General features: G+C 40.4%; 1 protein-coding gene and 1 long non-coding RNA gene across 4 annotated transcripts in view; one reads left to right on the forward strand and one right to left on the reverse strand.

Annotated features, from left to right (window-relative positions):
- NOL4 (nucleolar protein 4) overlaps positions 1–20,973 on the reverse strand; it is a 260,634-nt gene extending 239,661 nt beyond the window's left edge. For 2 of the 3 annotated variants that reach the window (XM_005279957.5, XM_005279955.5), the window contains exon 1: positions 18,830–20,973. In XM_005279957.5, coding sequence (XP_005280014.1) covers positions 18,830–19,096 — 267 coding nt within the window. In that variant the 5' untranslated portion in view covers positions 19,097–20,973. Of the gene's footprint in view, positions 1–18,065; positions 18,562–18,829 lie in introns of those variants that run through there. The other variant, XM_005279959.5, reaches the window with a different exon arrangement.
- On the forward strand, positions 1,271–15,212 carry LOC101940951 (uncharacterized). Its single transcript, XR_254660.5, has 4 exons — positions 1,271–1,408; positions 6,871–6,957; positions 8,893–8,964; positions 9,693–15,212. It is a non-coding gene; the product is annotated as an uncharacterized LOC101940951 (long non-coding RNA).
- Positions 20,974–21,240: the final 267 nt, after the last annotated feature.

Consider the following 21,240-nt stretch of genomic DNA (forward strand, 5'->3'; position numbering starts at 1 on the left):
CAGTTTTGCTGTACAGTAGTGTGTGTATCTGTCACTGCATGTGTCAAGAATGGGGAGAGTTATGTGTGCAGCAGTGTGAGTGTGACTGTCACTGCCTGTCAATATGGGCGGTCTCATTGTCACCATGCATGTCAGTATTGGTGTATGTTTGTGGGTGCAGCAGTGTGTGTGTGTATGTGTATGTCAATGTCACTCCATGTCAGTATTGCTGTGTGTGTCAGTGTCACTCCATGTCAGTACTGCTGTGTATCTGTGTCAGTATTGGGGTTGTCAGTGTCAGTAGTTGTAAGTGGTGTGTGTGTGTGTGTGTGTGTGTGTGTGTGTGTGTGTGTGTGTGTAAATATCAATGCATGAGTCAGTATTGGTAGTGTGTCATTGTCACTGTGTATGTCAGTGATAGGGTGTCAGTGTCATTGGGTAGCAATGTGTGTTGGTGTGTGTGTGATTATGACTGTGTGTGTCAGTACTGGTGTGTGTGTAGTAATGTGCATGGGTCAGTTTCACTGCATGTCAGTGTCATTGGGTGTCAATATGTGTTGGGGGTGGGTGTTATTATGACTGTGTCAGTACTGGTGTGTTGGGGTGTCAGTGTCAGTCTATTGGGGGTGTCAGTGTCACTGCGTAGCAGCGTGTGTTGGGGATCAGTGTTTATCAGTATTAGGGTGTCAGTGTCTCTAGGTAACAATATGTGTTGGGGGGGTGTCAGTATCACTGGGTTGGGGTGTCAGTGTCACAGGGTAGTGGTATGTGTTGGGGTGTCAGTATATCGGTGTTAGGGTGTCAGTGTCACTGGGTAGCAGTATGTGTTGGGATGTCAGTGTGTCAGGGTTGGGGTGTCAGTGGGGTAGCAGTATGTGTTGGGGTGTCAGTGTGTCAGGGTTGGGGTGTCAGTGTCACTGGGTAGCAGTATGTGTTGGGGTATCAGTGGGGTAGCAGTATGTGTTGGGGTGTCAGTGTGTCAGGGTTGGGGTGTCAGTGTCACTGGGTAGCGGTATGTGTTGGGGTATCAGTGGGGTAGCAGTATGTGTTGGGGTGTCAGTGTGTCAGGGTTGGGGTGTCAGTGTCACTGGGTAGCAGTATGTGTTGGGGTGTCAGTGTGTCAGGGTTGGGGTGTCAGTGTCACTCGGCAGCAGCACGTGTTGGGGTGTCAGCGTGGGTGGGTGCCTTTCTATGGTCCTGCATCTCTCCAGGCTGCTGCCCATCCAGGTGCTGCTGCTGCACACACAGTCTCCATGGGAACTCGAGTGGCCGCGGCACGGTGGGGGGCGGGGAGGAGGAGGATGCGCTCAGCTTTCTGCTGCTGCTGCCGGGCCTGCCCCAGCTCCGCTCCCTGCTCTGCCCCCCTCCCTCCCCAGCCAGAGACTCCACCAATCCGGAGAGGCGCCTCCGAGCCCTGCCGGCGCTGGAGGTATTTCAGTGTTACTATAGGAACAGGAGGGGTGGGAGGCAGGGAGAGCCTCCCCCCCACGCCGCCCCATAGGGCCCTGAGTGCCAGTCCGGGCCCTGAATCAATTAACCCAGCAGCCGCCGTGGCGGAGCCGGGAGGCGGGGGAGGCAGCCGCAGAGACGCAGCCAGAGCAGCATGGCCCCCGGCCCATCCTGTGTCTCGCTGCAGCCTCCGCAGCCGGCTCGGGCAGAGCGCAGCCTCCGCAGCGGGGCTCCAGCTGGCCCTGCCCCAGCGGCACACCCTGCAGCAGCGGGGACGGGGAGAGCGGGGCAGCTCCTTTCCTCCCCGCGGGGGAGCGGGGCCTGTGGCACAGATGCTGGGACGGGAAACCCTCGTGCCACACGGAGCCCCTTGGGGCGGACTTTCATGCCCTCCTTGTGCCACGGCCACGGCTTCTCCCGCAGTGTTACCCCGGGGGAGGAGCCCCCTTCCCCTCTCTAGGGGAGCCTTGGTCAGCCCCACACAAAGGCCGGCGACGTTACACTGCTGCTCCCCCTGATGTTACAGGGAGGGTCCCATTCCCAACCCCACTCCCACTCCTTTGTTTTAATGAGCGGCGCCCCCTGAGTGGGTCAGACCAACCTAGAGAAAACCACTAGAGCAGCCAGGCAGGGCATATGGCCCCCTTTTAAGCTGCCAGCACTAAGCTCTTTGATTCACCCGGTCGTCTCTCTCTCCCAAGGTGTATGCTAAACACAGGGTGTGTGAGATCAGTTTCTAGGTTATTATCCGGCTGTTGAACGCACAGGCAGGGAGAGGTGCTTGTAGGGGACAAACGTTGTGTACTATGCAAGAGCTATCGTATAGGAACTATATTTTCAACAAGAAATCTGGACTGTACCTAGCTTAGGAAACCCTATAGCACTTATTTACCGTACCATATGGCTATAGGGGGAGGGGAGGAAGAAATGTCTGCCAATTGCTAAACCAGTGGCAGATATATGTATTTCTCAGTTCATTCATTATATCCACAAGTCATAGTCACACATAATGAATGTTTCACAGGTAAGAAAAATAAAATTATTCCCATTAATTTCAATTGATAATTTAGGCATCATAGATATTTGTTTATGGGAATTTCAAGGTTTTTACACCAATTAGGGTTGAGATGCTTTCCTCTTACTGTGTTTAAATGGCTCCAGAAAACACATCAATATAACAAGTAAAGGTTTGTTCTTAATACCATGCTCAAAAGACAATAATTATAACACTCCCATTTTTATTTTATACACAAAAAATTAACCAGATTGAAATTTGGTAATTGTTCCTGAATCATGTTCCTACTTCTGTTAATATCTATGCAGATCTTATAGTCATTTAAAGAATATATAGGATTTAGCTTTATTTTAAATGATAAAATGTTTATGCTTGTAAAGAAAAAACATGTAGCATATGACCTTAGAGTATAGTACTAAAAATAAATTCAAAGGGGTATGTTAATGCAAAATTGAACATGCAAAAAGTTAGAAAATTCAGTTATGGTTCCCACAGCAACTATAGCTTGGCCACGGCACACACATGACAGAAGCAATATTTTGGGGGCTGTGCTGTTAAATATATGTTTTAATATGACTAAGTTAATGTTGCGATAGTAATCTTAACCTTTGAATTTCCTGCAGAACTTCTCTCTTCTTGTCAGTATTTCCTTAGTCTTGTCTGGGTTCAGCATTAGCCAGCCAGGTGTAAATTTTGAGTAAATTATTGAGAATGCTGGGAGATGGTGCTGTTTACCTTTGACATAAAGAGATGGTGTTGCCTATATACTATTCATACTTTAGCCCATGTTGTTTAAATGTAAATCAGCATATTTACCAAAATTTTGTACATGATGAGAGCTCTTCCAGTGGTTAAAAAATAGATGTTGAATAACAGGAAGAGATAACTGATCCTTGCTGAATAATATGGGGGAGAGGAATAGTTGCCCATAATGATCCTCTGGTTCAGTTTGAGAGAAAGAACCTGAACCATTTAAGGGCATTCACGTTTGAGGTTTCTTTTCGGGATGGGCATATTTGGTATCCAGTGTCATAGGTACATCATGAAGAGTACAGATGTATTTTCTTTGTCTCTTGGCAGCAAGAGATCTTCTCCCTACTTTACAGAAGCCCTTAGCACATGGCCAGGGAGCCACGACTGACTCAGCTGTACGCAGCAGAATCCTAATCTGCTTCCAAAGAGTTCCAAATGTGACTTGCATCTGAAGAATTGAGGTTCTTACCCACGAAAGCTTATGCTCCCAATACTTCTGTTAGTCTTAAAGTGCCACAGGACCCTCTGTTGCTTTTTACAGATTCAGACTAACATGGCTACCCCTCTGATACCAGATGTGAATAGAATCACTGTAAAATGGCTCAAGCCCTCTGTGGTGTGGAAGCTGGGTGCTCCTGAAAATCTGACCCTGTATATTCTTTAAAAAGTAATGAAAATGCTGACAGCCAAATACTATTGTGGTAATGTATAGTATTATGAGCAAGTTACTGCCATTTGTATTACCACCTAGAATTTTTAGAAGTATTAGTGCCCAATTCTGCTTTTATTGAAATCAGTGGGATTTTGATATTGACTTCAGTAGGAACAGGATTGGGTCCTAAAACAGTAAATTTCAGATTACAATGGTATTGTTATTCAGTAATTCCTAAATTCAGTCATTCTGGCCTTAGAAATTTTATAAAATTATCATGCAAATGATTTCAACTAAAATCAGCATATTTACCATATTTCCACTCTCATCATGTACAAAATTTTGTTTAGATAAATAGACAGATAAATTATTGCTCCAGATGGTGGTGGGTGGATTGGACCTAATAGATTCTCCAGTTAATTGATTTTTTAAATTTTATTTTACAGTAGCCTAGATTTAGAAGCCCACTTGAAGATCTCCTCTTGAGTGCAGCTTAGGCTGCATCTGGTTACTCACCACAATAATATGCTTTCCAATCAAAGATCAAAAAATTAAAATGCAGGCAACTTAGTGGTGCAACTAACTAATGTTACACAAGTGTACTGATCCTACTCCCCATAGATGATACATACATTTGACACTTAGCTCTTGCAGTTGGGCTGGAATGCAAAATTAGAAGCAGCAGGCCTCAAGGTCTGGAAGTACAGACAGTGTAAAGAAACAAAAATCTATGGCTATTAGTAAATGACAGTTGGCAATTTGCAGGCAAAAATGACAAGAATTGAAGAAGAAAATGGGTAACACAACACATATCAAATGGGTATTAATGCTATTATCTCACTGTATCTGAACATATTCCTAAACTACAAAGTGGTACGTAACCTTGTATAACCTATCACTTAAATCACCTTCTGTACCAAGTCACTGCAGGACAAGTAATGTGACACCAATTTTTAAAAAGGTTCCAGAGGCGATCCTGGCAATTACAGGCCAGTAAGCCTAAGTTCAGTACCAAGCAAATTGGTTGAAACTACAGTAAAGAACAGAATTATTAGACACATAGATGAACATGGTTGTTGGAGGAAGAGTCAACATGGCTTTTGTAAAGGGAAATCATGCCTCATCATTCTATTAAAATTCTTTGAGGTCAACAAACATGGACAAGGATGGTCCAGTGGATATAGTGTTCTTGGACTTTCAGAAAGCCTTTGACAAGGTTCCTCATCAAAGGCTCTTAAGGCAAATAAGCAGTCATGGGATAAGAGGGAATGTCCTCTCTTGGATCAATAACTGGTTAAAAGGCAGGAAACAAAGGGAAGGAATAAAATGGTCAGTTTTCAGAATGAAGAGAGGTAAATAGTGGCGTTCCCCAGGTGTCCCCCAGTACTGGGACCAGTGCTGTTCAACATATTCATAAATGATCTGGGAAAAGAGGTAAACAGTGAGGTGGCAAAATTTTCAGATGATACAAAATAACTCAAGATAGTTAAGTCCAAAACAGACTGCAAAGAGTTACAAAGGGATCTTACAAACCTGGTTGATTGGGCAACAAAATGGCAGATGAAATTCAATGTTGATAAAGGCAAAATAATTTGAAATATGTTGAAAAACATAATCCCAATTATAGATACAACATGATGAGGTCAAAAGTAGCTGTTACCACTCAAGAAAGAGATCTTGGAGTCATTGTGGATAGTTTTCTAAAAATATCTGCTCACTGTGCAATGGCAGTCAAAAAAGCTAAGAGAATTTTAGGAACCATTAGGAAAGCGATAGATAATAAGACAGAAAATATCATAATGCCACCATATAAACCCCTGGTACTCCCACACCTGGAATAGTTTGTATTTCTGATAGCCCCATCTCAAAAAAGATATATTGGAAATGGAAACGGGCAACAAAAATGAATGTGAGGAGAGACTAAAAAGCCTGGGACTGTTCAATTTGAAAAAGACAAGAGCAGATATGATTGAGGACTATAAAATCATGAATGGTGTGGAGAAAGTGCATAAGGAAGTGTTATTTACCCCTTCACATAACACAAGAACCAGGGGTTACTCAATGAAATTAATAGGCAGCAGGTTTAAAACAAACAGAAGGAAGTACTTCTCCACAGAATGCACAGTCAATCTGTGGAACTCATTGCCTGGGGATGTTGTGAAGGCCAAAACTATAACTGGGTTCAAAAAAGAATTAGATAAGTTCATGGAGGATAGGTCCATCAATGGCTATTGGCCAAGATGATCAGGGATGCAACCCAGTGCTCTGGGTGTCCCTAGGCCTCAGACTGCCAGATGCTTGGACTGGACGACAGTTAGTTAATTGCCCTGTTCTGTTCATTCTCTTTGAAGCATCTGGCATTGACCGCTGTCAGAAGACAGGATACTGGGCTAGATGGATCATTGGTCTGACCCAGTATGGTCATTCTTATGTTCTTAAAGTATATCTCATGTTTATATTCAGGTTTGCACATGTGTGTAAAGAAAAAAAACTTTTGAGTATTAGCAGCAAATACATTCTAGTTAGCTATGAATTCGCTATGATGATGGGTGCTACACTAATGTATAAAATAAATAATACTGCATTGTTGAGTAATAAACTGTACTTAGAAATAAGATGTGGCAGCATTCATTGTTAGAAGGGCAAATTTCTGCAGAAAAATCTTTAGTGAAAAATGGAAAACTTAATTTTCCCCTCTATTTTCAGTGGTTAGGTAGTTGATAATTTATGATTGCTCTGTTTGCAGGTAGCATTGTATGCTGGGCTTCATAAACTCTGAGGCTAAAGACCAATAGCCCAAAATATGGAAAACTTCCTTACTTTTTACCTCATTTACTTTATAACTCATTACCTTAATTACTATTATTCTGAATTTGGTACTGTTTGCCATTGGAGCTGCTGTTGCAAAAGCCGTGGAAGAGGGAGAATAGAAAACTTTTAAAATAAACAGAAAAAATGTGTGTGAGGAGAATGTTTACTTGGAAAGGTGAGAAAAAACTATGTTTCATGTGCTTCAATGCAGGTAAAGTTCAAAAGTCTAAAGCCAATGAACTATTCTCCAACTCAGACCCTCTCGAACAATCAGTGTGAGGATTTTCATAAATAAGAAGTAAGTATACACTTCATTGTGATTGGCTGAGACAGTTACAGTAGAATATGTTATAAGCAACGAATAAAGGCCATATTCAGGAGTGGTGTGAGCTACAAGTCAGTGAGGTCACTCAGGATTACATCAAAGCTAAATTTGCCTGTAAGTGTGCACTGAAATGAATGACATAAAATCAAACCCCTTTAACCATGTGGTACATACATTTATTAGACAATATCCCCTCACATCGGAATATTTTATGGCAAGGTAAGTAGGGTAATTATAGTTAAATTAATCTTAAAAATATAAAATAAGGAATTTTATTTTAATAGATCATGTTGACACCTTGCTTCACTATCCAATCTGCCACCAGCACTCATTGATATCAATGGACTTATGCATGGAGTAAGCATGGTATACTACTCATAGGTGAACTTCACCCCAGGCAGAGGATCAGTACTAGGCCTATTCATCACTAAAGACCTACAAAAGACCCCAAAGTAGGGTGCATAATCCTGGTGCTATGAAGTTATTTATATGCTTGTGATAGCCCTCTCCCAGTGGTGAATTTCACCCCATGCAAATAAGGGTGGCAGAATTGGGCCCTTAGTAACAGTTTACCCAAATTCATCTTCTTCCCCAACTTCTTACAGTTACAGTTCCTTAATTATTCCATATGTCCTCCTCTGGCTTGCTCACTGCTCCTACTAAGTGAGTTTCATTAAAAGATTAATGAGTTATTATAACCTAAACAAATACATTCCACTTTGTTTATTGCCTACTTTCAAACTGCAATGGATGGTGCTAGTTGTTAATTTGTTAAATGCTTATATAAAAAATCACAGATGTTGCTAATATCACATCTCAATATTTATGAAAAAACAGTTTTCTGTAAATATAGAAAAATCAGTAATTACCAATGGAATTATTTGGTAAAATTCCCAGATAGATAAATAATTATCAGAAAAGCTAACTTAATCTATTACAATTCTAGAAAAATTAAAAAAAAAACCCTTCCTAATATTCGTAAACATGAAGCTAGCTCACTATCTCCTGTTTAAGAACACATTTTCCCACTCTTTTTTCAAAATAGTCTCCATGGTTAAAGTAGACAGGGATGCAGCTAAAGTAGTATTTACAGTTGCATTACTTCATTATCACACTCCTGACCCTAAATCCAGATGTATTCTTTGCAAAATTAGAATGTTCTGGAGAGAACAACATTGGTGTTTGCTACACAGAAGAGCAGCTAGGGAGGAAAAATGTATACTTTATTTAGAGGTGGAAAACTTTGGTTTATATTTTTAAATGCACATTTAATTCCTTAAATGCACATCATGAGCCAAAGTTCTCTCTCAGTTACACCAATCCAAACTGCCTGTAGCCAGTATGGTTGCACAGGTAAAACCAACAGAAGAATTTGTCCCAATATTTATTACAAGGACAAATGGGCAGAAATATAGTCCCCAAATGAATTTGCATTATACATCTTGTTAAAACTCTGATGATTTTGGCAATGATCATAGCCTCTTGATGTTGTGTGTCCCTACAGACTTATTTTGTGTTAGAACCTTGTTGGGAAATCCTAAATCCAGGCAAAAGGGGGTAAAAATACTTCTTGGAGTTCTGTCTGTCTTTCTCAGGGTTTTGCACTGGCACCTACCACCATAGTATGTGAGTGAAGGATCTGTTAATAGAAAGTGTGACAACTGAAGGGTTTGAATGTTTGCTCTGATTAGAATTCTTTTATACATATGGGAACAATGGCTGTAGAATTTGTTGAGTTACTTTTATAAAATGATAGAAAGCTACCAGAAGAGGATATGAAAAACTATCAGTTTCTCCAGTGAAGAGAGAATAGCATGAGTTTTGTACTTACTTTTCCCCCTATTGTATATAGAAAAGTGTAATGGACATGTCATATAAACGCACACCTACATCCCATATTTCCTTCAGATACCTGGGTTATCTACCACCATGGAAAAGACCCCACACTGCCATCTAGAAATCATCTTTCATTTGAATGAGGTAATTGTGTCTAGTGTTTGCCATTTTTTTCACAAACAATCCTGGTCTGGTTCCTGTCCTTTTCCTGTCATCTTAGTAATAATTAAATAATATTTCAGCACCAACGAAATATGCTAGCACGGCAGCTCTGCAAAAAAAGTTTAGGTGGAAATACCATATATTACCGTTAATCAGAGGTGGAGGAACATTTGCTTTGAAGGGGTGGTTGATCATAAACTTTTTGCCCGAGTCATTATCAATGTCACTGTGAATTGACCCACATAGGGTATTGCCAGAACATTACAGCTAACACCTCTTTTCCTCCTCTAGACTAATATCACTTCAGAAACAAATACACAGGAACTGCCATACTGGAACTGACCAGTGATCCATCTAGTCCTTGTTGCCATGGCAGCCTATACAACATGTTTCCAGGGAAAATAGTAAAATAAATCCCCAAACAAAACATAATATATCCGGGCAAAATTACACAGTACTATGCCATGGAATGATTTTATTCTCTAACCTCAGCCAATATCAGCATATGTACATGAAACCTACTAGCTGAGGATTAAACCTACTAGTAGAGATAGATCTGAAATGAAAGAATGAAGGAGGGAGCCACCAGCATTCTGCAACAAGAAACCCAGACTATAAGAGAGGGAAATGGAAGGGCGCTGGGAGTTTACGAGAAGCTACAGGTTAGTTATAGATTTGTCTAATAGTCCTTCCTTTTACCGATTCTACAGGCCATAGTGTGGCTGACCGTGGTGGAGCTCATTGGGAGAAGACAGAAAAAGACACCTCCCTCTCTGCAATGTCAAGGACTGCTTCAGGTTAATGTTATCACTGATACTAGCAACCCAAAAGGAGGATGGGAGAAACAGGATGAAGGTGGGACCATGATCTTGTCCTTTGCTCTGCCCCAATCAGCAGAGCAGAACTGGCACAAAGGGAGTGCAGGTTGCACCTCTCCAAAGAGTACCGGGAGCTGCCACTCCACTGTATTATCCGCAATAGAAATTTTGATTGAGTCAGTCAGAATTCCTGCAGGAGCTGCAGTGCAGACTTTCTACCCAACTTCCAGAGATTTAAAGCTACGGTCTAGGCCTGTATTTGCTACTTTTTAATGTCAGTTGTCACATATTCCTGTCTGATGGAATAGCATCTGACTGGCCATCTCTACACTATCTATTGATAGCTATTCACTATCTAATGTACTCCCATCATATTTTCTTTTAACCTTTGCCTTTCAAAATTATATAATTCTAGTCATTTTAATTTTTCCTCTTTTGGAAGTATCCATGTCTTTAATTAGTTTTGTTGACTTATCTGGACTTTTTTTAATCTCTTCTATATCCCTTTAGAGAAGAGGTAACCAAATTGAACACATTATTAAAATCAAGAGTATACCACTGAATTAATAAGCAGAATATCATTTCCATATTAGTCTCTATCCCCTTCTTAACACAGTCTAACAGCTTCTTTTTTTTACTCCTACTATGCATTAAGAAATAGAAATATAGAATAGTTCCTAGATATTTTCCCTAAGAAGTTACACATAATCTAGCAACCTCAGGTGTGTCCAAAAACTTTCAATTGTTTCTTTCAATGATTAAAGGGCAATGACACACTATGTGAATTACCTTCCACTAGTCTAGAGTAAATTTCATCTGAAATATTTCTTATTTTTCTACTTTTTATGGTACTTCTTTTTTCTCCTCCCAGTGCTCCCTAGCTGACTAACCTAAATAATTTGCATGTCTGTTCCCCACCAAATGTTGACAACCTTGCTATTCACCTGTCTTCCAAATCATTATATATACTGAACTCCATTCCTACCATTATTAATCACTTCCCATGCTGAAAATTGCCATTTATTCCAATCCTTTGTTTCCCATATCTTAACCAGCATTCAGTCTTTAGTCTTTTTTGTCTCTTATGCCATCATTACCAAGGATCCAATCCTGCTCCCACGAAAGTCAATATCAGACTCATTTTGAGTTCAGTGGAACAGACTCAGGCCCTAAGTTTCATCTTCTGAATTATTTTATAACAAGACTTGACAGTCTAAAGTTATATACATCGGTTCCATATTGTGTTAACTCAACGAATTCTAACAGGCTAGAGAAATATAATTAACCCTTGCAGAAGCCTTGCTGGTTTATATCAATCGTGTTATGCTCATCTAAGGACTTAACAACTCTGTAATGATTTTCTTACTGTTTCTTTTCTGGTATTGAAATACAGCTCACATGTCTATCATTTCTATGAACATCCTTGCCGCTTTTTTATAGATTTTTGGCCACCCCCTAGTATCATAGCTGTTTTAATGGCAAATGATAAATGTTAATATTTTAATTACTTCATTCTTTAATTCTTCAGAACTCTTGGATTTGTACCAGTCCTGGTGATTTACTGCAATTTATCTTGAGTTGTCCCATCACCTCTTCTAATTATACCTCTATTTCTATCAGTGCCTCAGTTTCATTACCTATAAAGTGTAATCCGGGGATAAGTACTTCCTCATCATTTACAGTGGGGAAGCCTTTGAATGAAATAATTTATTTTCAGTGAAACTTCTCATGCTCTTTGATTGCTCTTGCAGTCTGGCAAAACCAGTGGCCCTACCACAGGCTTGCTGCTCCTAATGTATTTAAATAATTGTTTAATTGTCAATTCAGGCCTAGAGAATACAAGTCACTTCTAAAAGTTTGATTTTCCACATACCACACTAAAATGGCTGTTTTACCAAAAGAGCAGCTTATAATTAAGTATCAGCTACTTAAGTTCTGTGTCTGACTTGAGTTTAGACCTTACACGATTTCACAGGCAATGTTGTGACAAGGTTTTTGGCTAGCAGACATTGAGATTAACCACAACGCATATTTGACCATGTTAGAAATTGTAGTCTGCAGTGAGAGTGATTCAAGTATAAGCGGCCATATTCTCTGTTTGTTTGTTTTTAAAGGAAGCCAATGTGTAATAGCATTGGTAGTCTGCTGCTAAATCAAAGAGTTTTGGGGAACAACAATTTACAAAACTTTCAGACAGTGAATTTATTGGTAAAATTCTTTCCTGACATTTCCCAATGGAGCTCATTTACAACCTCTCAAGTGAAAATAGTTGAATGAATTTCAGCCTAGTTTCAAATAGGTCATTTAATAAAAATGACCAACGTTCATATTGTACATTTATGGCTGGAAAAAAGTCTTTGCTTAAGGTGAACTCTGCTATAGAGTAGATTTATTAACTAAAATTTCCACTAAAGATAGTCCCTTAAATTGATATGTATTCACAGGTACAAGTTAGTGGTTCAAATCTTATATTAAATTTAGGGGACTGTCTTTAGTCCTTATACATATATATCTCCAAATGGCAAGTTACTCAATTTACAAAACTTTGGATTAGGTGTTGAGAACCCTGTACTAATAGACATAAAACTCACACTGAAATGAATGTGTAGGAAGTAGCCATTCATCAGACAAAGAAATAGTGACCTTTAACAAGGTCCCTTATATGTACAAGAATGCCCAACATCATGAATTGTGGCAAGTGTTCCTTGCCTATCTGGATATTTTACCTCAGTGTACCTGTTTAAAAGTGGTCTTTTAAAAGTAGATGCTGATCTACTTAAATAGGGTAAAAAGTATTAGGTGAAAAGGGTGCAAGATCAGGTTCACTCTTGGCAGTAGAGAGTAGCACAAACTGCACAGGCATGTACCAACCTGGCCAAACTGCCCTCATTCAGGGACTTCACCAGTCAGAGGCAGCTTTATCTTCTTCTGGCAGGTCCCTACGAGATTTGCAGAATCAATACATCCCTCAGCCACACTAGTTGTTCTGTCAATGCTGCCCATTTTGAGAGCTGAGTTGGCCTGGAAGCTACTCAGGAATGAAGTTTCTGTGGTGCCTTGTGCCACCGCATCCAACTTTCTGCTGCCAGGGGCTCTCCACCTAGGTAAATCTTGGCTGTAGAATCAGGAGTTTCAGTGTTCTCTTGATGTTTCCTTCTTTCCTGTTTCCTAATCTTTCTCCATATCTACCTCCTCAATTTTCTCTTCACCATTTGTGCTGTTTCCTCTACCAGCTAGCTCTTCTTTTTGTCTTCTGGCTGTGCCAACTCTCATCAGCTGCCTCCTGCACTTTGGTGTAGGCTTAGTGCCCAAAGAACAGTGGAGAATCAAGTCCACTTTCTCCAATTTAATATTCCAAGCAAAGTTCCAAAATTTTGCATAAATTAAACTGGCAACTTATTTTTGGAACACTGCTTCTACAAGACATTTGCAGGAGAAAAATGGGGACCAAGAACTGTGTTACAGACTTGGACTTTCATGCCAGATGTTGGCTCTTTATTGGGGTGATTAATTTTTTTATAAGGTCGGTGGGTGTCTGACTGTGTTGTATGTTGTATGTATAAATATGTATAAAATGGAGATATCAGTAGTGACTTTTGTTCAGATAAAGTTACACATACAGGAAGACTAAAATTCTTGTTTCATACTGAAGTGATTTAATTTGGTTTCTAAATTTGGCACACCATTCAAAGAACAACAGTATTTTGTATTTAATCTTAAAATAAAATAGTTTCTAATTTTACAGAGGAAACATTTACAGATGCTTTCTTTTCGAAAATTTGCTCTGTTTTTCCTCACACTTCTTTGTATAATTCTAGCTAAACAAACACAGTTACCACAAACTCCAAAATATCACACACACAAACACACACACAACATCTTAAATATACGCCACTTTTGACATTTTAATTTTAATGACATAGGTTTTCATGAATAAAGAGAATGTCTAATTGAGCTACATAAAAATAATCATCTGAACTCTTTAGTTCTATCAGCTATGTCCGTTTTCTGACACTACCTGTATGCCTTCCTGATTCCTCAGCTCCACTACTCACAGAGACCATTAGCAGACCAGAAAGCAAGCTGGGCAGCAGAGATATAGATAGTGGGTAAGAGGAATGGGGAGCTGTGAAGGGCTGAGTAAAGATGTGGTTGTGAGGGTAAGGTGAATGAGCAAGACATTGCAGGATATGAGGGGTTGAGTGGAGCTTTCGAGAAATGAGGAAGCATTTAGTAGGACTATGAACTACTGCACAGGTGTACTCTGGGATAAATTACAGCCAACCTTCAACATCACTCTCTTGATCACATTGTTTCACCTTTATGTGGTTCTTACATATGTTATATTTTGGTAGTTCATTAGGGTATAGCGCTACCAACATATATTTTCCAAACTCTTTTGTTCACTTTAATACTAACTACTACAAAAATAAAGAGAAAAGTATTGAAATGACGCTGCACACTTTTAGATTGCCATAAAGTGTCCCACAAGATGAAAATAATTGAAAATACATGGTAACAATGTCACCCTCTCTTTTAACATACAAACTATTTTTTCTTTAATGTATTTCTTGTATATTAGTATTCATAACCAAAACTGCACCCATCAAATCATAAGATCAGAAAATGACTCCATGAATAGATAAATGAGGATACAGACTGGTCTATTGAACCCAATAAACCTTAATTTTTAAGCCCCTGATCCTGTAATTAGATCCATTAGTGCAGACCCTTAGCCTGTTTGGAGCTCCATTATTCCACTAAGGCATATCTTCCTGTAGGGTCAGGATCTAAGGATCTAACTAAAGCCAACATATTTTCGTTTTTGAATGAAGGTTGGTTTTATGTTCCCAAGTGGGAAAAGTATAAAAGAAAATATGGGAAAATGCATACAGAAGGCAAGACTTGATTTCAGTTATTCAGTAACTCCATTGCAGTCAGTGCAGTTACTCCAGATTTACACTATCAGAATCTTGCCCCAGAATCTTTTGTCCCTGTAGATTTCTGTACAAAGTATATTCTGTACATTGGGGCATATCTTACAATCAATTTGTAGGCAGAATTTCTTATTTAAATGGGGAGTTCTGCTTAAAATCTGATGGTACTTATTGGCCCATTATTTGTTAGCTTATTTTTTATCAGTTTCTAAATCTGGGAAGATTTTAGGAACCATATTTTTGGCCAGGAATAACACAAACCAAGAAAAATAATACTGATAATTTATTATTATTATTATTTTGTTCTCCAGTTTTTAATCAGGCAACAATTTCAGCAAAGTGGATTGACAGAGAACACAAGGAAACCAATCATAACACTCATTTACACAGTTTAAAAAGATATTACACTAGTAATATTAGTTCTACACATTCATAAGTGATTGTGGATACCAACCATTAAAGTTTATATTAATTATTGTCAGCCATTTGGCATATTTCTCAATTTAATACTTTTATGTAATGCCTAGGCATCATTTCACTGTTCTCATAAAGTGCAGCTTGGGCTTAATGAAAAAGAATGTATGACAATAACAGTAACAATGTGAAAAGTAGCAGAAGTAGGATGTTCGCTGGACTGTGTATTCAAATACTTCACTGTGTGTTGTCCCACTCTGGACCTAAAATGGCTGTTTTGCAGGATGTTGTTGCTTGGTGACCAAAAGTGCATCTCCTAGACCACAGAGGGATGTGAACATTCAGAGATTGATTTGTTCCTGTTGCTCTTGAGGAGACCAGGCCAGTAAAATAGAAGAAGCCTACATGTAACTATCTAAATATCCCACTTGCTTGCATATTTAAATTGATATTTAAAACAGGCTTGTGATTTTGGGATGCTCACCAAACAAGCAATGGGAAAAATGGAACAAAACCTAGCATGTCACTGCCCATGAAATACAAAAAGTAGACCAAGCCTCAGCTACTCTAAGCCTGCAAGATACCCTTGCTTCAATTAAGTCTGCGTTGTATGTCTAGTCTGTTCCGGTGCAACCTCCCAGTTGCTATCAGTCTCTCTTTCTTTCATTAGAATCAAGTAGTTAATTAGCCCCAGTCTGTCCTCTCCCCTTCTCTCTTTCCCTTTAACGCAGCAGTAATGATGTCTAATTACCAGCAGCAGTGGATTACAGCACCATCAGGAGCAAATCTCTGTAGCTGACAGCAACAAACCTTAGAGCTTCAAGGAGAGAATAATTCCTAACAACGTAGTTGCATATTATTTGCTTATTTTTTAATTTTGAAGTTAAAATTGTAACTTAATCTAAGTAATGCAGAGAGAGTGCTTGTGCTGGCCAGAATTACCATTGATGATTAATTGTACATTAATTACTTCTACCTCTTGAGAGATCAAGTGATGGAGAAAGTTTTTACTCTTTTAGGCTTTGATACTGTTTGTGGCTGTTTCTGTGGGCAGGAGGAGCTCAGATTTCTGTGACAACAGCAAGACAAAAATGGCATAAGTAAAAACTAAACAATAGGGCTAGTTCTGAATTATCAGAAATGAATAAACTCTTCAATAGTTAGTGTGGATTTCACTAAATGAATGAAAGAGTGGGCTTTTGAGAGCTAAACAACACTAACTTGTAAGGGTGCCATCTGAAAACATCAGCTTACTCCTATATAAAACATAATTTTGAGTTATAGAGAGAAATCCTAGCACCATTTAAATCAATGGGAGTTTTGTCATTAACTTTAATGGGTCCAGGATTTCATCCATAATATATAAAACAATTCCTTTTGGAGCATTTGGTACTCTTTGGCATATAGTAACATATCAGACAAATAGATGCCACTCTACAGATCTGCTTAAACTATGCTACTTCCATTTGTGAATGGAGTATGAAATTGATTGCATGTGTTTAAGTGGGGGATGACATTTGTTTTTAGTAACTGATAAGTCGTATCTGAATGCTGTGCATACTCTTTTCTTGTTTATTCTGTGAAACAAATTTTGGAAACCAAACACTCAGGCAAATGGAAGTCAGTGGACGTATTACCTGAGCAAAGACTGCAGGATCTGTTACTTAATATTTTATGTTTAATAATTCAATGTAATGCAGAAATACTTCAAGTTTTTATGGCTGTATTATGGTATCTCTGTTGTCCTACTTTTGTTATGGTGCCTGGTTGGTTGTTATAATATTTATCTGTCTATTGAGAGAGAGATACACAAATATTCATAGGATTCCCAATGCAAGCAGAAGAATTAAGACCAACATTTAAGTAAACACATCAAGAAAGGTTCTAGACACAGGGACCAGAAAAAATCAAGAACAACAAAAAGCGGGGAGGAAATCCAAACCCTCCTGGCCTAGTAAAGATGCCAGACAATGTACAAGTTGGTGACATAAAGAAGTGTTGTTTTTTGAAAGGCCCAGAATAGCTCTATCTTTTACTAAATCTTGAAAAAAATAAAGTTAGCCTTTTTATTCAGACGGTTCATTAATTTAATTTTGCCCCAAAATAAGGAATTTGCTTGCAGTTCTGAACTTGTGATGAAAAGTAAACCCATAAGAAATAAAAGATCTTTCATGCAAGACACTTAAAAAAACACTTAGTGTTTAGTGGAATTATATTAGTGGAAGAATAAAATAAATCATCCTAGAAATATACTTCTATTTGAGATAATTTTTCCTTTGTTCTATGCTTGATTTTCAATTTCCATCCCAAAATCTATTTGATCTACAAAAAATCTCAGGATCAAATATTAATAATCTGCTGTTTAACTCTAGAAAAGTAACGTGCCATTCTCCATGTAAAGCCTGGACCTATAGGCAGACCTAGAACCCTTTGTGAATAGAAGAGGTAAGGAGGGAACATAAACATTGCTCAGAACATTCTCTATGGCTTGCCTTTTAACTCCTTTACAAAATTAATTCCACATCTATACTACCTGACAACAGTTACTTTGATGATTAGAAAGAGGACAAATATAAACTAGCACCCCAAATGCCTTGATTTATTAATACTTTGAAGAAGATACTTCTACAGAATCTCCAGATTTTCCCCAGCAACACATGTTGTAATTAAACCTAGAATACTTTTCAAGAAGCCTTCTGTATTATGCCATCCAGGAGCATATTCATTAGACCAGGATGAGATTTCAGTGCAAAAGAAAATATTGTTTTTTTTCTTTTCTTCAACCAAAATGCCAAAGCAGAAATAAAAGATTGCTGTGTTTCCATCTTTAGATCCCCAAATAAGGAATCTAGAGTCCCTGAGGGAGTTTAGCGGGGGGAAATGATATATTAAAGAGTTCAATATGCAAACCTACTTGTAACCAATAGTTCCCATCTTCTTAAATAGGAAATTCTGTAGCTCTTGCCACCACCAAGCATAATAGTTCCGCTGCTGTTAGAACTGCGTCTAGCTATTCAGATTCAGATCCTGGGAAGGCTGGTGCTACTACTGGATGGCATCAATTGAGTTTAAGCTTTATAGCTGTGAGACTTGAGCAATCCCAGAAAGAGAAACAAAATCTACCATTTGGTCATGTGGAAACCTCTCTCTCTTTGTTGATCATCCTCTCCTCGCCTCCTTTAATAAAATAGCAACGCTCCAGAGTCATCAAGGCATATCCCTGCTGCTCGGTGTCTCAGGGGCTGTGGTCTAACAATAAAAAAACCCGATATCCCGGGGAAGCCCCCAAATAAACGACCGGCGCCACATTTGGCTTTGTGCCAGTAAGGATACACCGTGCTCTATCGATCGCAATAGTATATTATGAAAATGTACCGCTGTAATCGTAATTGTGTGGCCTTTATACAATGGCAAGACACGCGACAGCCACCACATAGCTAAGGGGCCGGGACAATAGCCCCCCCCCCCAAATAACAGCATAGAGGAAGGGGGGGCTATTGCATGATCGCTTTAAATAAAAAGGGCCACAAAGCCCTAACCTGTGCATAATGTGACATGCAAATACAACATGGTGATGACTTAGGGGGAAAGAGAGAAACGGGCCAACTGTGGCTGTCCTCTCTCCCACTATAGGCTGCATTTGTCGACATATAACAAGGAAGACAATTCTCTACTAACCGTGGTTTTGACTGGCACGTACAGCACTTGCTTCCCTCTTCCACCAGCACCATTGACCTCGTCCGAATTGCCGAGCTGGAAGCCTTTAGATTTGACCCAGAATTTAAATTTGGCATTATCCGTGGAGCTCGATTCGGAGCCATTCAAGAGCTGGACGATCCGGTCGTATTTTTTACGGGTCACCGTCTTGGTTTTCCCCGAGTCCCCGTAAGTCCTGAGACACCAGTCTTGAAACTGGCGGTACATGTCCCGGTCGCTGCTCTCCATAATCTCCTACGAGATACCACACACACTACAAAACGGGCCGTGCCTGGATCTTCCAAACGTACTTTGCACCTGTTCACCTAGTGCTCATGAAAAATGCATCCACCACCAAGATGGAATGAGGAGGTCCCGGTGCGAGCAGATCCCAGCTGATTTTTTTGTTGTTGTTGTGGGCAGGGGGGATGGGTAGGGGGCTAGCAATCAATTCAATAGTGTAGCAATGTTCATTTTTTTAACTGTGCCGGATCACAGAAGGCAAACGGGTCTCGTAGAGGCTTCTCTTATCTTTCTACGGTACGTGATCGCTCTCCAATATTGTGCAAGGCAGGACTATCCCAATGTCTCCAGTAGCGTCTATCCAGAGGGTTTTGATTTATAAATAATTAAAATCCTATCCCTTGGCTTAACAAAAAGAGAAAATAGAATATTGACTCGTATTCTTCTCTCATGCATCAGCTCCACCCGGCTGCACCGGGGATGGTGCAGGTGAAAAAACACCCTCCACCCCAGCCAGCCCTCGCTGCTTTTTCAAAGGGTTTTCTGTGTCTGTCCTGGAGGACCGTGCCTCTCCTAAAGCAGCCTCTGTGCAGGATGGAGGAAACACTGAAGGGCAAATTGGTCTCTGTTCCCTGGCTGTTTTTGCCTTAGATTTCTCTTCTCTGGGCGTTAAAGTACGGGAAAGAAAGAAAGTTCTTACCTGTTATTTTCCTTCCTAACAAATCCCATCTAATTTTTTTATATTTTTATTTTTTTAAACGGCCTGTGAAAATTTCACTTGCTCCTACTCAGTCCCATTGAATTTCAGATGCCCTAATAGGAATTCTCATTTATTTATTTAAAATCCCAGCAGATGGAGGAAAAATATGTACAAGATATGATCAGATATTAGACCAAAGGAGAGAGATCAGTCCCAGGAGGATGTTGGTAAAGAAAAGAAGACGGCTGTCGGTTGGTCTGCCAGTTTAATAATGGTGCTCACACATGTAGGACTCCTCTGGTCTGGGGTTTCCTTGCTAAACTGGCTACAAGGCATTCAAGTAAGTTTGCGTACGGATGCTTAATAGAACCCCCTTATTTTGTTAAGGGATCGATTTTTTTCTCCCTTTGGCTTTGCCACAGTTTCAAGTCACCCTTGAGATTTCTGATCTCTCTCTTTTCCCCTACCACGTAATGAAGGACACCCCCTTCTCTGGTGAAAGTAGCCAAATTGTTAGCTCCTCTTGACGATCTTCCAAGGCAAATGCAGACTGCAGCTCCTCCATTCAATATCTATTTCCAATCATTAAAAGGAACCAGGAGAAGGGGAGTTCCCATCCTCCTCTCCCAGCGTCTGCAAGATCCCCTGTCTTAGACACACACACACACACTCCCACTCTGTCTCTGTGTGCTTCAACCCGTCCTGCTCCTGTTCAGCTCCTCTGCTAAACTGGCTGCCAGACAAGTGCACACACATTCCTGGTCCGTTTCACAGTCAGCATTTCCCCATTTTTATATACGTATATATATGTATATATATATATTCTCCTCTGGTCTCCAGCACAACAGCAAAGTGAAACGCCTCGGCCCCCTGGCGCACCGTGGAGCAGCCTTGTCCCAGGCAGGCACTTGCAAAATGGTCAGCCCCTCCTCCTCCTTCTCCTCCTCCTCCCAGGCTCGCTCTGTTCAGTGGCTCTATTGGAAGGTCTCGCGGCGGCTGGAGCCGGGACTGACAGCAGCAGCACAGGCTGAGCGAGAGCAAAGCTCCACACTAAACCTCTCTCCCCCCCGTCGCCCGCGCGCTGATTGGCCAGCGGGACAAAAGTTTCTGTGGAGACGGCTGAGCAGCTACGTGACGGACAGAATTGTCCCATTTAGGGATCCCGGGCAGTGCGCATGCTGCAGGCGGCAGCGGGTTACAGAACGCGGGGCAGGCGGGGCGGGGCGGCCAGGCAGCAAGGTGGCGCAGGGAAGCAGAGGCGGCTGCAAGCACATCCTCAGCCAGAGCCAGGTGGGGGGATGCAAGGGGAGGGTTTCCATGGAGATTTCACCGAGTCCCCCCTCCCTTCTACACACACAGCAGATCAGCTGACACATCATTAGCTTAGGACCTAATTATTGCTTATTGGAGCAACAAATGAGAGACAGGGCCAGCTGCAGGAGGCAGAGCG

This window comes from Chrysemys picta, chromosome 2 (assembly GCF_011386835.1).
Source record: "Chrysemys picta bellii isolate R12L10 chromosome 2, ASM1138683v2, whole genome shotgun sequence".
NCBI classification, from domain to species: Eukaryota; Metazoa; Chordata; order Testudines; family Emydidae; genus Chrysemys; species Chrysemys picta.